The sequence below is a fragment of the Ursus maritimus genome, unplaced genomic scaffold, assembly GCF_017311325.1.
Source record: "Ursus maritimus isolate PB19 unplaced genomic scaffold, ASM1731132v1 scaffold_7, whole genome shotgun sequence".
NCBI classification, from domain to species: Eukaryota; Metazoa; Chordata; class Mammalia; order Carnivora; family Ursidae; genus Ursus; species Ursus maritimus.
Window position 1 is genome coordinate 41,370,534 of NW_024426885.1, and position 15,287 is coordinate 41,385,820.

At 42.8% G+C, this 15,287-nt stretch overlaps 2 protein-coding genes across 3 annotated transcripts in view; one reads left to right on the forward strand and one right to left on the reverse strand.

Moving 5' to 3' along the window:
* The window catches only part of SHLD2 (shieldin complex subunit 2), a 76,704-nt gene extending 75,176 nt beyond the window's left edge, over nt 1-1,528 (reverse strand). Inside the window, exon 1 of the mRNA XM_040624210.1 lies at nt 1,432-1,528. The gene's annotated coding sequence lies outside the window, so the exon portion shown is untranslated. The remainder of the gene's footprint in view (nt 1-1,431) is intronic.
* A 294-nt stretch (nt 1,529-1,822) lies between these two features.
* The window catches only part of GLUD1 (glutamate dehydrogenase 1), a 36,187-nt gene continuing 22,722 nt past the window's right edge, over nt 1,823-15,287 (forward strand). For both annotated transcript variants that reach the window (XM_040624128.1, XM_040624129.1), the window contains exon 1: nt 1,823-2,291. In XM_040624128.1, the coding sequence (XP_040480062.1) occupies nt 1,838-2,291 (454 nt within the window). In that variant the 5' untranslated portion in view covers nt 1,823-1,837. The remainder of the gene's footprint in view (nt 2,292-15,287) is intronic.

Consider the following 15,287-nt stretch of genomic DNA (forward strand, 5'->3'; position numbering starts at 1 on the left):
TGAATTCAGATGAATAAAACTTAGAAAGAAGCAAAGTTAAACATTTATTTTTCTGAAGGCTATGGTTATCACGAAAGAGATAAACAGGGCAATAAAGCTAAGCTTTTAAACCACTTTCCTCAAAACACACCAAAGAATTTAATCTGAAGAGAAAAAAATGTCCATATTTTTACCTATACTAATTTACTTTACTCTAAAATTTTAGTATCTGGGGTTTGGTTTTCATGGGGATTTTTTTGCAATGTAAAATGATAACACCAGCAAGTGAAAAGGAAATTTGGTACCTTAATTTTTTTACCAAAAAGACAAATTCAGGATTCAGTTCAGAGAATATTTTTCACTGAAAAACAACACACAAATATAATGATACATTTATCTACCAAATAAGATAAAATATAATCTGCATCTTCTTTGCTTTGAGAGTACACTGAGATAGATGAATGTAATTTAACTGATCTAGGTTACCACTTTATACTTCGCAGTATATTGTAAGAATTAAGAACATTCTCCTCCATATTCTAATAGATGAGTGAGTGTCAGGAAATAAAGCAGTTTTGCAAGTCAAAAAGGTGCCATTTTAAAACCACCAAAGTACACCGGGACTCCTGAAGCTGGGAATGTGGCCTTTGTTTGGTACCTTTTCTCAAACACTGAGTCATTAGACTGAAACATGTGCCTACCTACCCAAAGAAGCATATGACTTTAGCATTTTTCAAGTATGTGTAAGTACAGAATTAACCCTCATGAAGCTTAAAGTTTACAAATCCATATTCTGGACCACTTAATACACATATTACTGATGATGTGCTGGAGTATTATTATTGCATTTCTAGAGTGTCTTTGTTTATAGACCATTTCAAGAGCACATTTCTGAAACGGCGAAGCACGGTCAGTAAATGTTAGAAAGCTACAATGATTCACATAACTTTTATCTTGACATTGACGAGTGGTTGCATGGAGCAAAACTGAAAACTTCATTTTTTGATTAAGGCCAGTCGGTAAGGGATTCCCCAGCTCCCAGGCTTTCTCCTTTCCATTTCCTGCAAGCCACCTCAAAAATCTGACACCGGATGACTTTAAGTGCTTCGCACATCCCTAAGGCAGAGCCAAGCCCACAGCCCCGCCTTTCAACCGCTGCTTCTCGGTCTCGACGCCCCTCGCCCGCCCCGCTTGGACACCAGAAGACTCGCCAGGGGGGTGCAGGGCGGCCGCCCCTCCCGAGGGCGTGCGGGCGGAAAGGAGGGACACCAGTGACTCACTCGGCCGGGCCCGCCGCCAGACCGCACCACCTTCACCCCTGCGGGGCGGGGTATCGGCTTCTCAGCGCCCCCAAGAGGCGGACAAGCCCCTCCCCCGGCAAGCCCCCTTCCTGAGCTGGCCCCCTCCCCACCTTAACCCCTCCCCAGGTCGAGGTCGGGGGCGCGCACAGACCTGAGACACCGCCTCCCTGTAGATCCGGCCAGCCCACGGAGCCCTCGCCCCTCCCCCACGGCCGGCGTGAGCATGCGCACTGGGCTCGCCCGCGCCTGCGCGCCCCCGAGCGCCTCTGCAGGCACACGCCGCCGCCTGGGAGGCCGGGCGAGGCCGCGGCAAAGGCGGAGGCCCGGCTCCCTGGGCGGCGCGCACCGCCCCCCAGCCCTGCCATTCACAGGCCACTGGGGCCCACGGCCCCCAAAGTCCGTCCTCCCCGTTAGGCGGCGGGCGCCGGAGGGGAGGGGACAGCCCAGGGGGCAGGAAGCTGCAGCTTAAAAGGACAGTCTGCGCCGGGCCCTTCCTCCCTCCCTCCGTCCCCGGGCCTCTGTGAGCGCTTCTGCTCCGCGGCCTCCGCCCCGCCGCCATGTACCGCTGCCTGGGCGAAGCGCTGCTGCTGTCCCGCGCAGGGCCCGCTGCCTTGGGCTCCGCGGCGGCCGACTCGGCCGCGCTGCTGGGCCGGGCCCGCGGGCAGCCTGGTGCCGCCGCCGCCGCCCCGCAGCCGGGGCTCGCGCCGCCCACCCGGCGACACTACAGCGAGGCGGCGGCCGACCGCGAGGACGACCCCAACTTCTTCAAGATGGTGGAGGGCTTCTTCGACCGCGGCGCCAGCATCGTGGAGGACAAGCTGGTGGAGGACCTCAAGACCCGGGAGAGCGAGGAGCAGAAGCGGAACCGGGTGCGCGGCATCCTGCGGATCATCAAGCCCTGCAACCATGTGCTGAGCCTGTCCTTCCCCATCCGGCGCGACGACGGCTCCTGGGAGGTCATCGAAGGCTACCGGGCCCAGCACAGCCAGCACCGCACGCCCTGCAAGGGAGGTGAGCGCCGGCCGAGCCCCTCGCGCCCTCCCCCGCGGCCCTGCCCACCCCAGATGGGCACTGGCCCGCTCACACCCTGCCCCCGGCCCCAGTCGCGGATGTGTCAGGCTCGCGCGGACAGTGATTTTTCCTGCCGAAACCGCCACGTAGTGGTCCTGGCTTCTGCCCCGTGAGCCATCATCCCCGGCCCCTGCGTGTGGATGCTGTATGCAGAATAGATGGTGCACCGCTCTTCTTTCGATCCTAGTATAGGTGACACCCAGGGTGGGTCCTGACAAAATGCGCTTGAAGAATGACCGGCCCATCTGATTGTGCTTTTGCAAGTTTTTGTGAGCTTCTAAGACTCACCCGAACACAAACTAGGAAATAATTATTTCCGGGGTTTTTTTCACTCGTTTTTACATCAGTGACAAATGATACAGAAACATACAAAGTTAATTGCCTTTTAGGTTTGAAATCGACAGTTTTACTGGCCAAATGATCTTACTAATTACACGTTGGTCTTTTAAATCATGTTATTTTTCTGTCCTGACAGCTTCTGTTTTGCACACACCAAAAAAAAAAAAGTAATACAAGAGCGACGTAACATCTCCGAGAAACAAACACCGGGCGCCCTGACAGTAAATCTAAAGGGTGTAGAATGCAGGACGGCCCGCCAGCCAATAGAATGAAATAGCCCTGGGGGTGTGTACTGGTCCTGGCTAGCACCAGATTTGAGCTTGGGGAAAAGATAAAGTACTGAAGAAAGGAGTTGAGTGGTTTACAATTTGGTAGTCACCAAGTTACCCTATAGTTCAATTTTTGAATATCTACAGATTGCTTCCTTGGAGCAAATAAAAACTTTAAAAAATTTTTCCCCCAGTAAACTGCACAGTACATATTTAAAGGTGCTGAAGCATAACCTAAGGGCACAACCACTTTTTTTCTATTAAAAAATAAAAGGACCCACGGAGTTAACGTCTTGCTGGAGGTTGCTTGGCTAATAAGCACAGAGAGGATGTTGGGCTGGAACCTTTGTCTCCATGAGCCTGGTACAGTGTTCTATTATACTAGCTGACTTCTAAGGACAATTTTTAGAAATCTACTAGAAAAATTTTGAGTTCTGCTGGCATTCCAACCGCATTTCCAACCTGGGAACAAAGGTTGCCTGAAACTGTTTAATGATTTACTTGCTAAATTTGCATTGACCCCACCCTCTTTTAGGACATACCTTTAGAGCTTAATTATCCTCTAGCTCTGTTTCCTCTTAAACTAATGTTTGAACCGCTTTGACCTCTAATTTCCCTTTGCACCTCCAAATTATATAAAAGTTACAGTCTCCTACATCACCTTCTTTCTTCCTACCACTCCCTTATTCTCTAAACCAAGAATACAAGTGTAGACTCCCAAGAAAAGGAAACAAGGATGTTGGAGGAAGAGAAGTTAGCAAATACTAAATTGCAATGTTTCTTTAAAATGGCCGTCTAGTTTATATTACTTTTCTCTTGGCAGTATTTTCCAGTCTCTTAAAAGATAATCAAGTAAACCATCATACATGTTTTCCTGCAGAATCTGATTTTGTTTCCTTGAAGTTCTTTATATTCCTCTATTCTTTATATGCCAAGCCCTCTCCTATCTTTATAAATCACAACTCCACAAACTCACTAAAGCAACTAAAATTTACCACGGTTTGTCAGTCCTCCTCCTCTTGTTGCCACAGCAGTTTTAACACCAAAATATTGAACCTAGCAACAAATCGCATAAGCCATATTGAGGCACTGTTATTGTAGCATTTGCTTGTGCTGAAGTGTAAGATACAATTCGCTCTTCAAGAATTTATTCCATTTACCAGAAGGCATGTACTGAAAGTGCTATTAACTCCCAGCTTATAAACTTAGAGAAACTGAATGACAACTAATAATTAGTTAATCAGGCATTGCAAGATAACCTAACATGAGAGAAAATTGGCCTCTATAAAGTGATAAATGTATTATCTTAAGGCATTTGAAAGACTTAACGGAGATGATAGGATAATAGGATTGGGCAGGATTCTATAGCCATGAAAGCCCTTAAAAATATTTTGGTGTGCTTCACATAATGAACAGTGCTAAATAGATGATCAGCAAAATTTGAGTAATGCGGACTTACATGCTTTGCTTTCGTAACACTTCAGGATCTTTCTTCCCATTTGTTACCTTTATCTGACTGCAGAGAATGTATATTCTACAAGCACCTTATTTTCAGTCGTTTTGTCTCCAATTAAACATTTAAAGCTTTTTTTTTTTTTTTTTTTTTTTTTTTTTACTTACAAAAAAGTTGTTTACCTCCTTGGTTGCACTCTGGTCTTAGAAATAAAAAATACATTAGGTGATTGAAATTTTTAAGGTGGCTTTGAATAATCCTATGACTTCAGTAAATCTTCCCCTTTTTAAACACACTTTTCTCTGACCACCTCAGCTGCCTTCTCTACCAATGTTCTTCTGCAAACACACACACACAGCCTTGTCAGCTCCTCTTCGCTCTTCTCATAACCCTGTGTTCTGCATCTAATCTTTCCTCAAGAGTGACCTTCTACCTGAGTTTTCCGAAATACAATTTTCAAGGTTGAAACAAAGTAACAATCTAATTATAATCTGCGTAAGGGAAACAGGTGGTTTTAAAACTGGGGGGGGGGTGGCTGATATGTACTTTATTCCAAGTAAATATTTAATAATAGATTTTGGTTTTTTGCTTCTTTCCCCACAAAGTATATTTAACTGAAGCCATCAGATTTTGCATCTATTAAGGATTTGCAAAAGAGTTTGCTATAGGCTCTGAAGGGAAATTTTAAGAGCAGCCTTAATATTTTCAACAAAGATGAATATTGTGGGAATTTCTGCTTTGAGAAGTCTTTTTTAAAGTTTCTTAACATGTTTGAAAACATTATCAGTGATTGTTCCTGTCCACTTTCTCAGAATGAATACTGTGTTTTATTGGTCCATGGTTCTGTGACCAATTCTGAGACCAGTGCAGTACCTTTTCAGAAAGAAGTTTATCATTTAAAAGTCAGTTTTGGGGGGCGCCTGGGTGGCTCAGTCAGTTCAGCAGCTGATTCTTGGTTTCAGCTCAGGTGGTGATCTCAGGGTCATGGGATCCAGCCCCACATTGGGCTCTGCACTCAGTGGGGAGTCTGCACTGATTTCTCCCTCTCCCTCTCCCCCTCCCCCCACTCTTGCTCTCTCTCTCTCTCTCTCTCTCTCTCAAATAAATCTTTAAAAAATTTTTAAATATAAATAAAAGTCAATTTTGGGGGAGAAGTATGGATTGATAATAGCAATTCGTTGATGTAGGAGCAATTTAACTTTCTCTCCCAGCTTGTTCTCCCCCGCCTTCTTCATATTAGAACATTACGCCGAAATTCCATTATTGCTTCTTCCTTCTATCATAGAACTTTCTAAAATTTAAATAAAGTTGATGGACTGTAAATGGAATAGTCTGATACTGACCCTAAATCTTTTGTTTAACTGTAAATAGCAGTACCAAAAAAAAAAGTATTTACTGTGTTAACCCGTCGACTTGTTTTTTAAAAGCCAAAATGCAAAAAAGAAACAGTGGGAGGTAGACGGTCTTTGTTCTTGTCTCTGGGGACAGGATGCAGGGGTGGAGGGTGTGGAGGCCGCTGAGGATTGGAGTCAGTGTAGTATCAGTCCGCCGGGCTATAATGGTAGTACTTTGGAGGAAGACTGTAGAAAGTACCGATACTGTTTAAAAATGACACAGGCTCTGCCTTCACCAAAAAAAAAAAAAAAAAAAAAACACCTGTTTCTGACATCTTCTGCTGTGCCAGATCGACAGCCATCAAAACTTGGGTGACTTGGAATAAATTCTCACACTCCCTAATATTCTTGAAGTGTGAGCGTGTGACCGCATCTGCTCCCACAAGATAAAATGTAGCCTTCATAGATAAATTTAGGATTTAACTCAGTCTGAAAATTCTGTTAAAAGACAGGCAATTAGTAACGTGTTCTTCTCCCTAGCCCTCATCCCTGAGGGTTTTGTTGCTGCTGCTGCTTTTAACCCTCTTTAATTAAATCCAGAACTGGGTTGCCGTCATAGAGGCCTTTGAATTTCATGGAAGCCAAATACCTCTGATCCACCCCCTCCTGCAAATACACTAGAGAATGAAGAGCTAGGAGAGTGGTGGAGACCAGTGCATCAGATGGTCATTCAGTCTTCCCCTCACTTGGTTGGAATCCACGTAGCTGGCTGGCTCTGGCAGTAAAAAGCCCATATGCAGAAACACAAACACTGCCCACTCATTATGCAAAGTACACATTGCAGGAATTGGGGCATCAAAAATTGGAGGACAAGTACCAGTATATTAAACTTCAATAAAACTGGCAGTGTTTTAAATTTTAAGTACAAGAAATAAAAATCGAACATGAAATTTCTGGCTTTCAGAGGGAAGAAATGGGGTATATAACTATTGGTAATAATTAAGATTGTTTAAGAAAATTGTTTTTGTCCAATGATGTTAAAGGTGCTGAGGGTTCTGCCAGGCACCAATAAAGACCAAAATAATTAGCTTTTGTATGTTGAAGAATTCCTAGGCAATGGCCTGACATAGGACTTCCAGGATGTTGTGGGGTTTTTCCCCATACATTTTGCATAATGATTAGATTTTCATAATACAAAAAAAAAAAAAATAGACCTAGACCTCTAATATCAGCTCAGTGAAGAATATTGATTCATAAATAGCCCATGGTAGCTGTACCTAAGAAACTCCTGTTAAAATAGCTGTATATTATTCAGATATTCAAATAGCGATAACAGTTATCAAATGAAAAATGAAGCGGCTCTGCCCAGGTCTTGCCCATGAAATAACTGAACAGTCTTCCATCCAAAGCTGTTAGCTGAAACTGACCTAGCTATCCCAGCGAGGCAATGTTTTCTCCTTTCCAGAGGCAGAAGTTAATGTAGATTACAGTACTCACTATCAAGACTGAAGCGTTCATGTATGAAACACTACTGCTAAAGGCAGGGCAGGTGTCACCAAGAGCAGAGCCACATCCTGGGAGAGCGCTGAAAGGCAGCAGCACCTGGGAGATCCTGCCTCCCGACAGGTCAACTGGCAAAGCAAGGGGAAACCTAACAGCTAACATTTGTTGAGCTCTCTGTGGATACCAGGCATTTTGCTAAGAGCTTTTCACGCATCATCGCTTTTATTCTTCTTAACAACCTCATGAACACGCTGTTGTCCCCGATTTTCAAATGTGGATACTAGGGCTGAAAAGCAAGGTTTTACTAGGGTAACGCCTCCTCTGGTAAGGTTATACCCCCAGTGAAGTAGCAAGAGTTGGCGTTCAGACTCCTGTCCTCCGACTCCAGCACCCACCTCCTTAATCATTATCGTCTGGGATTTATTCATGTAAAAAAAGAAAAGAAAAGTTGTATCCTAAGCACTGATTGGGAACCATGTCATGCCCTTAGCACAATGACTCCTAACACTTTGGATCGTTTGAAATGTGTTAAAAGTTATTAGAAGGCCTCCCTATTTCCTAGAGAATGAATGCATATTCCAATATCTGCGCATGTAAAACTCACTCATATATGATATCTTCACAGGTCCGTTTATTCCAGTAAGCCATGAAAGAACATTCTAATGAGAGTTTTCCACTGAAAGGTTTGAAGAGCTGTGGTGCTGAACAGTTTAATATGTCGGCCAGAACTCCTTTCCCTACCAAAGTGTTAATAACATGTATCTTTAAGGGTTTTCAAAGGAATAGTTTTAATATGGCTTTCTTCTGAGTGTCTCTTCCTTAAAAAGTCAGAAGTTAAGGTTTGTCATGAATTGCTATTTCTCCAGATTATTCTCAGAGAAAGTCTGTCAGACCTTTTAACTTTTCTGAATTGCTTCTTGGCTAGAGGAAAACGTGAAAGATGACACAAATGAAAATTACAAAGGTTGTCAGTAATGTGACTCCTTCTGCCATGTATCATTATCATAAATACATGGACATGGGCCTTTAAAAAAAGAAATTTTTTTACATTTGAGCCTTAGGATTTACATGGACTCTCTGTTTTTGTTTTTGTTTTGTTTTTTAACCTGTTACTAAGAGAAACAGCAAGGGAATGATAGTCCAGGGTAAGAGTCCCCATATTTGGGGTGTACTGAATAAGGACTGTGTTCATTATGAGCTATAGATTATATTCCAAATAAATCAATTTTTCCATTATGTGTTAGTTTTCCCTGCAGGCAAGAGCTTTAAACTTTATGCTTAATTAAGGAGCATTCCTTAGCTCATGGGGATTTCTGATAGTTAACCTGTTCATTACAGGCCTTTTAATTCCCTACTCTGTCAGATACTATGCTCTTTGCTGGGGGAACTATCCATAAGAAAGCTTTAACAAAACAAAGCTGACTTTTTTTTCCCTCAAAATGTCTTTTGTTGATTTCCTCAAACTAGAACAGGATCCTAAATCTCTTATGGTATCTGTGTCATTCTCCTTTTGCTTTTAGCTCAGTATTCTATTTCTACATTTTCCCTTCCCAAAACTGGTCAATAAATAACATGATGGAAAATACACTCAGCAGTGCGTTGCTACAATAGGAGTTCAAAGAAAATACCAGGGAACCGACAGTTTTGATCTGTAAGCAGGGAGGGCTGGGTAGGAGTCGGATGGGGGAAAGATGATTTTAGACAAAGAGAAATAGAGGGGGTGACTGATTCAACCCAGGCAAGAGTCAGGACTGTGTGATGGGGTCATAGGGACAGACTATGTGTTTGTAAATAGTGGAAAGTGAGGTTTCATGACATGATAAATATTTGTTTGGTCTCTGTGCCTGGCTCCTGACACAGAGCTCCTAAAAATCCTTGTAATTTCCTGAGGGATCGAGGTGCTGAGAGGCTCTTTTGTCCTAATATTTGGTCTTTGACTCCAGTTCCTGACACAGAGCTCCTAAATCCCTTGGAATTTCCTGGGTGATAGGAGCATCTTTTGTTTTAATGAGGCAGCTCTTGGTGGGCTCCTGGATAGCTTCAGGATGGTAGCTGATCACCAGAAAGACTAAGCCATGGTGAGTAGCTTGGAACTTTCAGCCCCATCCCGTGTCCTCCATGGAGGTGAAAGGAATTGGACATTGAGTTAATAGCCATCATGACTACATGAGGAAGCCTTCGTAAAAATCCCTAAACTCCTAAGTTCTGAGAGCTTTCTGGTACAGTACTCCATGTGCCAGGAGGATGGTGCACCTGTTACACAGGGACAGAAGCTCCTATACTTAGGACCTTAAAATAAACCAGTAAACACACGTAAAGTGTTGACTTGAGTTCTGTGAGCCATTCTAGGAAATTAACAAACCTGAGGAGGGAGGTGTGGGAGCCCCCAGTTTGTAACCAAGTTGGACAAAAATATGGGTACTCTGGGCATCCAGTACTTGTGACTAAGATGAAGGCCAGGGGCGCCTGGGTGGCACAGCGGTTAAGCGTCTGCCTTCGGCTCAGGGCGTGATCCCGGTGTTACGGGATCGAGCCCCACATCAGGCTCTTCCGCTATGAGCCTGCTTCTTCCTCTCCCACTCCCCCTGCTTGTGTTCCCTCTCTCGCTGGCTGTCTCTCTCTGTCGAATAAATAAATAAAATCTTTAAAAAAATAAAAATAAATAAAATAAAATGAAGGCCAGTCTTGGGGGACTAAGCCCTTAATCAGTGGGGTCTGCACTAACTCCAGGTAGTCAGTGTTGGAATTGAATTGGGTGCGACAGGGGTGCCTGGGTGGCTCAGTCGTTAAGCATCTGCCTTCAGCCCTGGTGATCCCAGGGTCCTGGGATCGAGCCCAGCATTGGGCTCCCTGCTCTGCTGGGGGCCTGCTTCTCCCTCTCCCACTCCCCCTACTTGTGTTCCCTCTCTTGCTGGCTGTCTCTCTGTCAAATAAATTAAAAAAATCTTTAAAAAAAAATTGTGTGCGACAACCATTTGGTGTCCACAGAAAATGGAAGAGCTGGTTGTTGGTTTGGAAGACCCACACATTTGGTGTCAGAAGTGTGCAAGACAAAACAGCTGTCCCTTAATGCTTACTGGGTAGATAATGATAAATCTGGGAGGGCCCAGAAGGCTAGGCAGCGGAGGAGCTGAGAATGAGATAACTCAAATTTCTAGCCTGAGGAACTGGTAGAAAAAAGGGTGGTATCAGCACCCGGAAAGTGTTATTAGGAAAAAGGACTGGATTTTTAAAATGAGATCAGGTGCAAAATGATCCTTAGGAAAATTGGAAATACAGGCATATAAGTTTTCTGGATCTTAACTCTTGCGAAGTACAGTCGCTCTACGTGTGGTGCCTGTCCATTCCCTGTCTCCCTCTAATTCTCTTCCTGTTCTTAAGATCCATCTCAGATATCACCTAGACTTATTCATAATTTATATGAAACTGGATATCTGTAATTTTGATCCTTTACTCTTTGAACCTTTTTATAACAAGTTATCGTTACGTTCTACTAAATGTTCAATTTTATATTCAACACTTTTACTAGCATCGTTTCCAAGACCTGTTTGGTGGGAAGGTGGGACTAAGTTTACTGCTATTTTCAGAATAAGCAATCTATGAAACCAGTGAACAAGATTCCCCCTTCGTAATGCATAATCTTTCCCCCATCCATTGGGCAGTAAGTTCAATACTTGAGCACAAGACAAAGCTGTATGTTCAATAGATAGTATGTATTTAAATGCACAGAAAGGATTGGGAGGAGATGTAGATACAGATATATATACTTAAATCACTAAGAATGGCCACCCATAAGGAAAAGACAGGGATTACATAGTGATAGGGGAGATTTCAGTTTTTGTCTGTGTTTAAGTTTTGATGAACACATTCACATATGTGTTATAACTTTTAAATGTTAATGAAAAGAAGAAGTGAAATATTTTCCATTTCATTTCTCCAACATCAGTTAAACATATGCTTCCCAGAACTTACTAAGTTTGTCTCTTCAAAACACTTAAAGATTTTGATAATGGGGCTTGCCTGCCTTCTTACACAGACATGGACACTGTCAAGCAGTTAAAGGTATGATTTTCCTTTGCTCCGAACGAAATGCTCCTTGTAGTGCAGAATGAATTTTTATCTGAGACTTCCCATATTTTCCGTGGTCATTACTTGCTGATGGGTGCTGGTTCCTCACTGCTTCTTGCTCTCCTCTCCTCATTTGTAATTAAGTTATGTGATTCTGTTGCACATTAGAAATTGTATTAAGTGAGAAAAAAGATGTTCTCAGGAGTAAATGGCAAGAGGGTTAGTGCGTGCATTTTAAACGTTCTAAGGTCTTTTTGCTTTCCTGTGAGTTCTGTGCTTGTGGTAGAACTCTTGATTTTCTAAAGAGTGTGAAGATACAGTTGGAAATTGAATTTTTAATAAATCAAGCCCTATTGAAAGATCTTGGTCCAAGTAATTTTTTTTTAATTTTTGAATTTTCATGAATGTTTAGTTAATGATTCATCATAAACAATGGTGACTCAGTTGCTAGGAGCTTTTTTGTCTGTTTTTGGTTTTGAGTCAGCTAGCAAAAGGAAAAAAATTGAAGCTACTCAGTTGTGGTTTTCACTCAATCTTTCTCAGAGTAAGGAGCTGGTGTGGTTTCTTCATCACTATAGCAACTTCAGCTGATTTTTGCTTTTGATTTTTATTTCTGCTAGAAAAACGTACTGTACACCAGTCATGAGGCTCTTGAGGATAGCGAGGAGTATCTTTGGTCATTAAGTCAAAAGGCAGAGAAATGGTGTGTGCTGTGTAGCACGCAGACGTCTATATGTGGTTAATGTTCTTTCGAAACATCTGGATACCAGGTTGCCCAAAATAACTGTATGGGAGAGTTTATTACTCTACCGAATGAAAGGTCTGATTTCCAAGCTGTATCACCGACCCTTCCTCCCACCTCTACCAGGTTTGATAAATAATAAACGTTGTCATGGGTGCTGTTTCTTCAGTTTCCTCTGGTGAACTGGAAGTACAAGTTACTCTGTGGGCCAGGGAGAATGTGGTCCTTGATTTTTAGACCCTGTTTCTAAGGACGTGGGTCTGTGGTCCACACCTGTGTAATCACCCAGTTCCCTTTCTAGTTTGGCCAGCCATGGAGGACTCCTGCTTTTCACTGCAACTATGCACCTCCATTATGACACCTGCCAGCTCTGTGTTCAGAGACCCAGTTAATCTCTTCCCAAACACTAGGAATTCTAGTGGCAGCACAGGCTAACAGGTAGTGCTGTAGGACTTCAGGACAGAAAAAAATCATAACTTGCTTTTCTCCGTTTCTGGAATAAAATTTTGGGTCTTTCTGGTTTCTATCCTTGTGCCCCCAGCCAATCACTGCCAGTCCGGCTCACCTTTAGCCTTCTCTGCCATACTTCTCATCCCACAGAAAAGAAGGAAGGGCATAGTTTTAGAAAATGAGAATATTCAGACTGCAGATAAGATAACTTCTTGTTTCATTTTGGCTTAAAACACATGAAGGTGGTTTTCTTGTACGTATGTGTGTATTACCTGTTATTTGGCCTTACTGAACAACTTTGTCTTCAAATTCTGTATTCTTGAAATATCAGACGCATTCAGAAATGCTACGTCTTCCCCCTTTTAGAACTTTGAAGTAGAATGTGTAGGGCCTGTCTTAACTCGAGGTAGTCAGTGTCACATCAAGTGTATGTCACATCACTTTGTCCCTTGCTCACCCCAGTTGTGCTGGTATCTCATAATCCACTGGATTTACAGATAAAGTGGAGAACGACTTCTTTTTTACCATCATACTCTTTAATATCCAGTAGAATGTGGGTAAGAATTTTTAGGTGACAGTACGTGTTTAGTAATTACCTTTGGTTTCCAGTCCCATAAGAAGAAAAGCAAGTAGCTTTCCCTTAGGTTTGGGTGAACTCGTGTACTGGGGCTCTTTTGTCTCGAGTATTGGTACAGTACTCAGTATTTTATTTATGGCCCTACTTGGAGAGTTTTTTCCAGACTAACAGTTTAAGTAACCCTGTGCTAGTGTGTCTGCCGCCTTCCAGAAGTAAAAGCATTTGTGTATCACTGATTAATTAGAAAGCTGAAAGGAAAGCCTGTTTTCTCTTTAGCCCAGCAGTACCATGTGCGTTGGTTCCTGGGTCCCCCTCTGCCCCCCGCCTTATCTGCTCCAAGGCTTATCCCCCTAACTCTTCTGCTCTTTTCCTTAGTGCTTCCCCCCTTGCCTCTCAGTTCACTGGAATCCTTCAGTGGCTCATAACCTGCCGAAAAGGCTGTTGTGAAAGGTCATTTATCGAGCTGCTGCTCTTCTGGCTTGCCGCTCAGCTCTCCGACTGGGTGTGGCTCGGAAAGAAAATTTCACTCTACAAACAAGAATTCCTGGGTTCTGTCCAGCAGAAACATGTTTTTTGTTATACATGTACAGTTTCTGACTCATATCATTCCAGGACTCTGCAGTAAAATAGACATTTTGTTTATACCCTTTTGTGCAAGGAGGAGGCCAGTTTCTAATTAGCATCCATGTCTAGAATAATAGGATCCCTCTCAGATTTGTGATTGTCACTCTTTCAAGCTGTTTTTGTTTCCCACTGAATGCATTAGTTACAAGCACTGGATAAGGGAAAATGACTTTTCCCCTCCCTTAAGAAAGCAAGGAAAATGGTAGCTACCCTTGTGAGCATAGTATTATGTATAGAATTGTCCAGTCACTCTGTGGTCTTGTACCCCTGAAACTAAGGTCTTTTTTTTTTTTTAAAGAAAGCAAGGGAAGTTAAAATAACTTAGTGACTGCTTGCTTCCACAGGCTCTAAAAGAGCAATGAAAAAAGCGCTTTGTGTGTAATAGGAGAAACGCTAACGCTTACCAGCAGACTGTCTTTACTACCTTCATGAATTTATCTTGAGAAGTAATGAAATCAAATTTTATTAAGTTGTTTGTTTAAGCTCCTGTCAGTTTAGACTTTTTAAAACCTAAATTTCTTTACCTGCCACTACTTGGTAATACTTACAATAGCAGTGTTAATGGCTGAGATGGAAGCCAGGGCCACACGCAGGCACTGCCCTGTGCTGGCTTGATTTGAACCCTGCGCGCAGTGTCAGTGGCCCCCAGGGCAGCAGGCGCACACGCCTCGGCAGCTGCTGCTGAGCCCGGTTCACCTGGTTAGGAAGGGCCCGACCCTGCACGCGGCCCAGGTCCCTGGCCTAGCACGTTTTCACTGAGTCCTATACATGTTACATGGTAACGGTTTTACTGATTTTAAACACATGTTGTAGTGTTTGAGCAAAATGTTTTGTTTTAAAGAAAATGTTTGGACTTAATATTACTTACAGATTTATTTTGTCTTTTTTTCTGGAGTACTTTTCAGGACCTGGTACTTCTACCTCTTACTAGTTTCTAGCCCTTTTGTAATATATGCAGACTCTTCTGGTGAATTGTTTGGAACTTATAGGCATGTCAGAATTTTTAGTGACCGTGGCTTTTCTGTCTTAACACCTTAGTCATATATTTATTCACGTATTTGAAATGAAATACTCATATATTTATTCACGTATTTGAGCGCCTAATACATGCATATGCCATGTTCTATATTAGGTACCAAGAAGTAAAGCAATGAACAAAATAAAGTCTGTCCTCTGTCCTCATGGTGCTAGCTTCCCAGGTGGGGAAGCCCGGACGGTAAACAAATATACAGAAAACCATTTACCATTTAAATGGTAAAACATTTAAATAAGGTAGAGGGGACTAGAGAGTGGGGATGAGGAAGGTGGTTTGTTAAATAATGTGGTCAGGAAGGGCCTCTTGGAGTGAAGAGAGTTTTATCAGAGGCCTGAACGAAAAAGTAAGCAAGCTCTATAGCAAGAGATAGCCTCTAGATCTTTAAAAAAACTGCCATTTCGCTAAGATTTCACTAACACATAAATTTGTTCCAAGATAATCTGAGAACCCATTATATTTAAGATGTGTTTCTAAGAGCTCACTTTTCTAAATGTAATCATTTATCTGATAGGCCAAAGACATATGTTCAGCTTTAGAATTT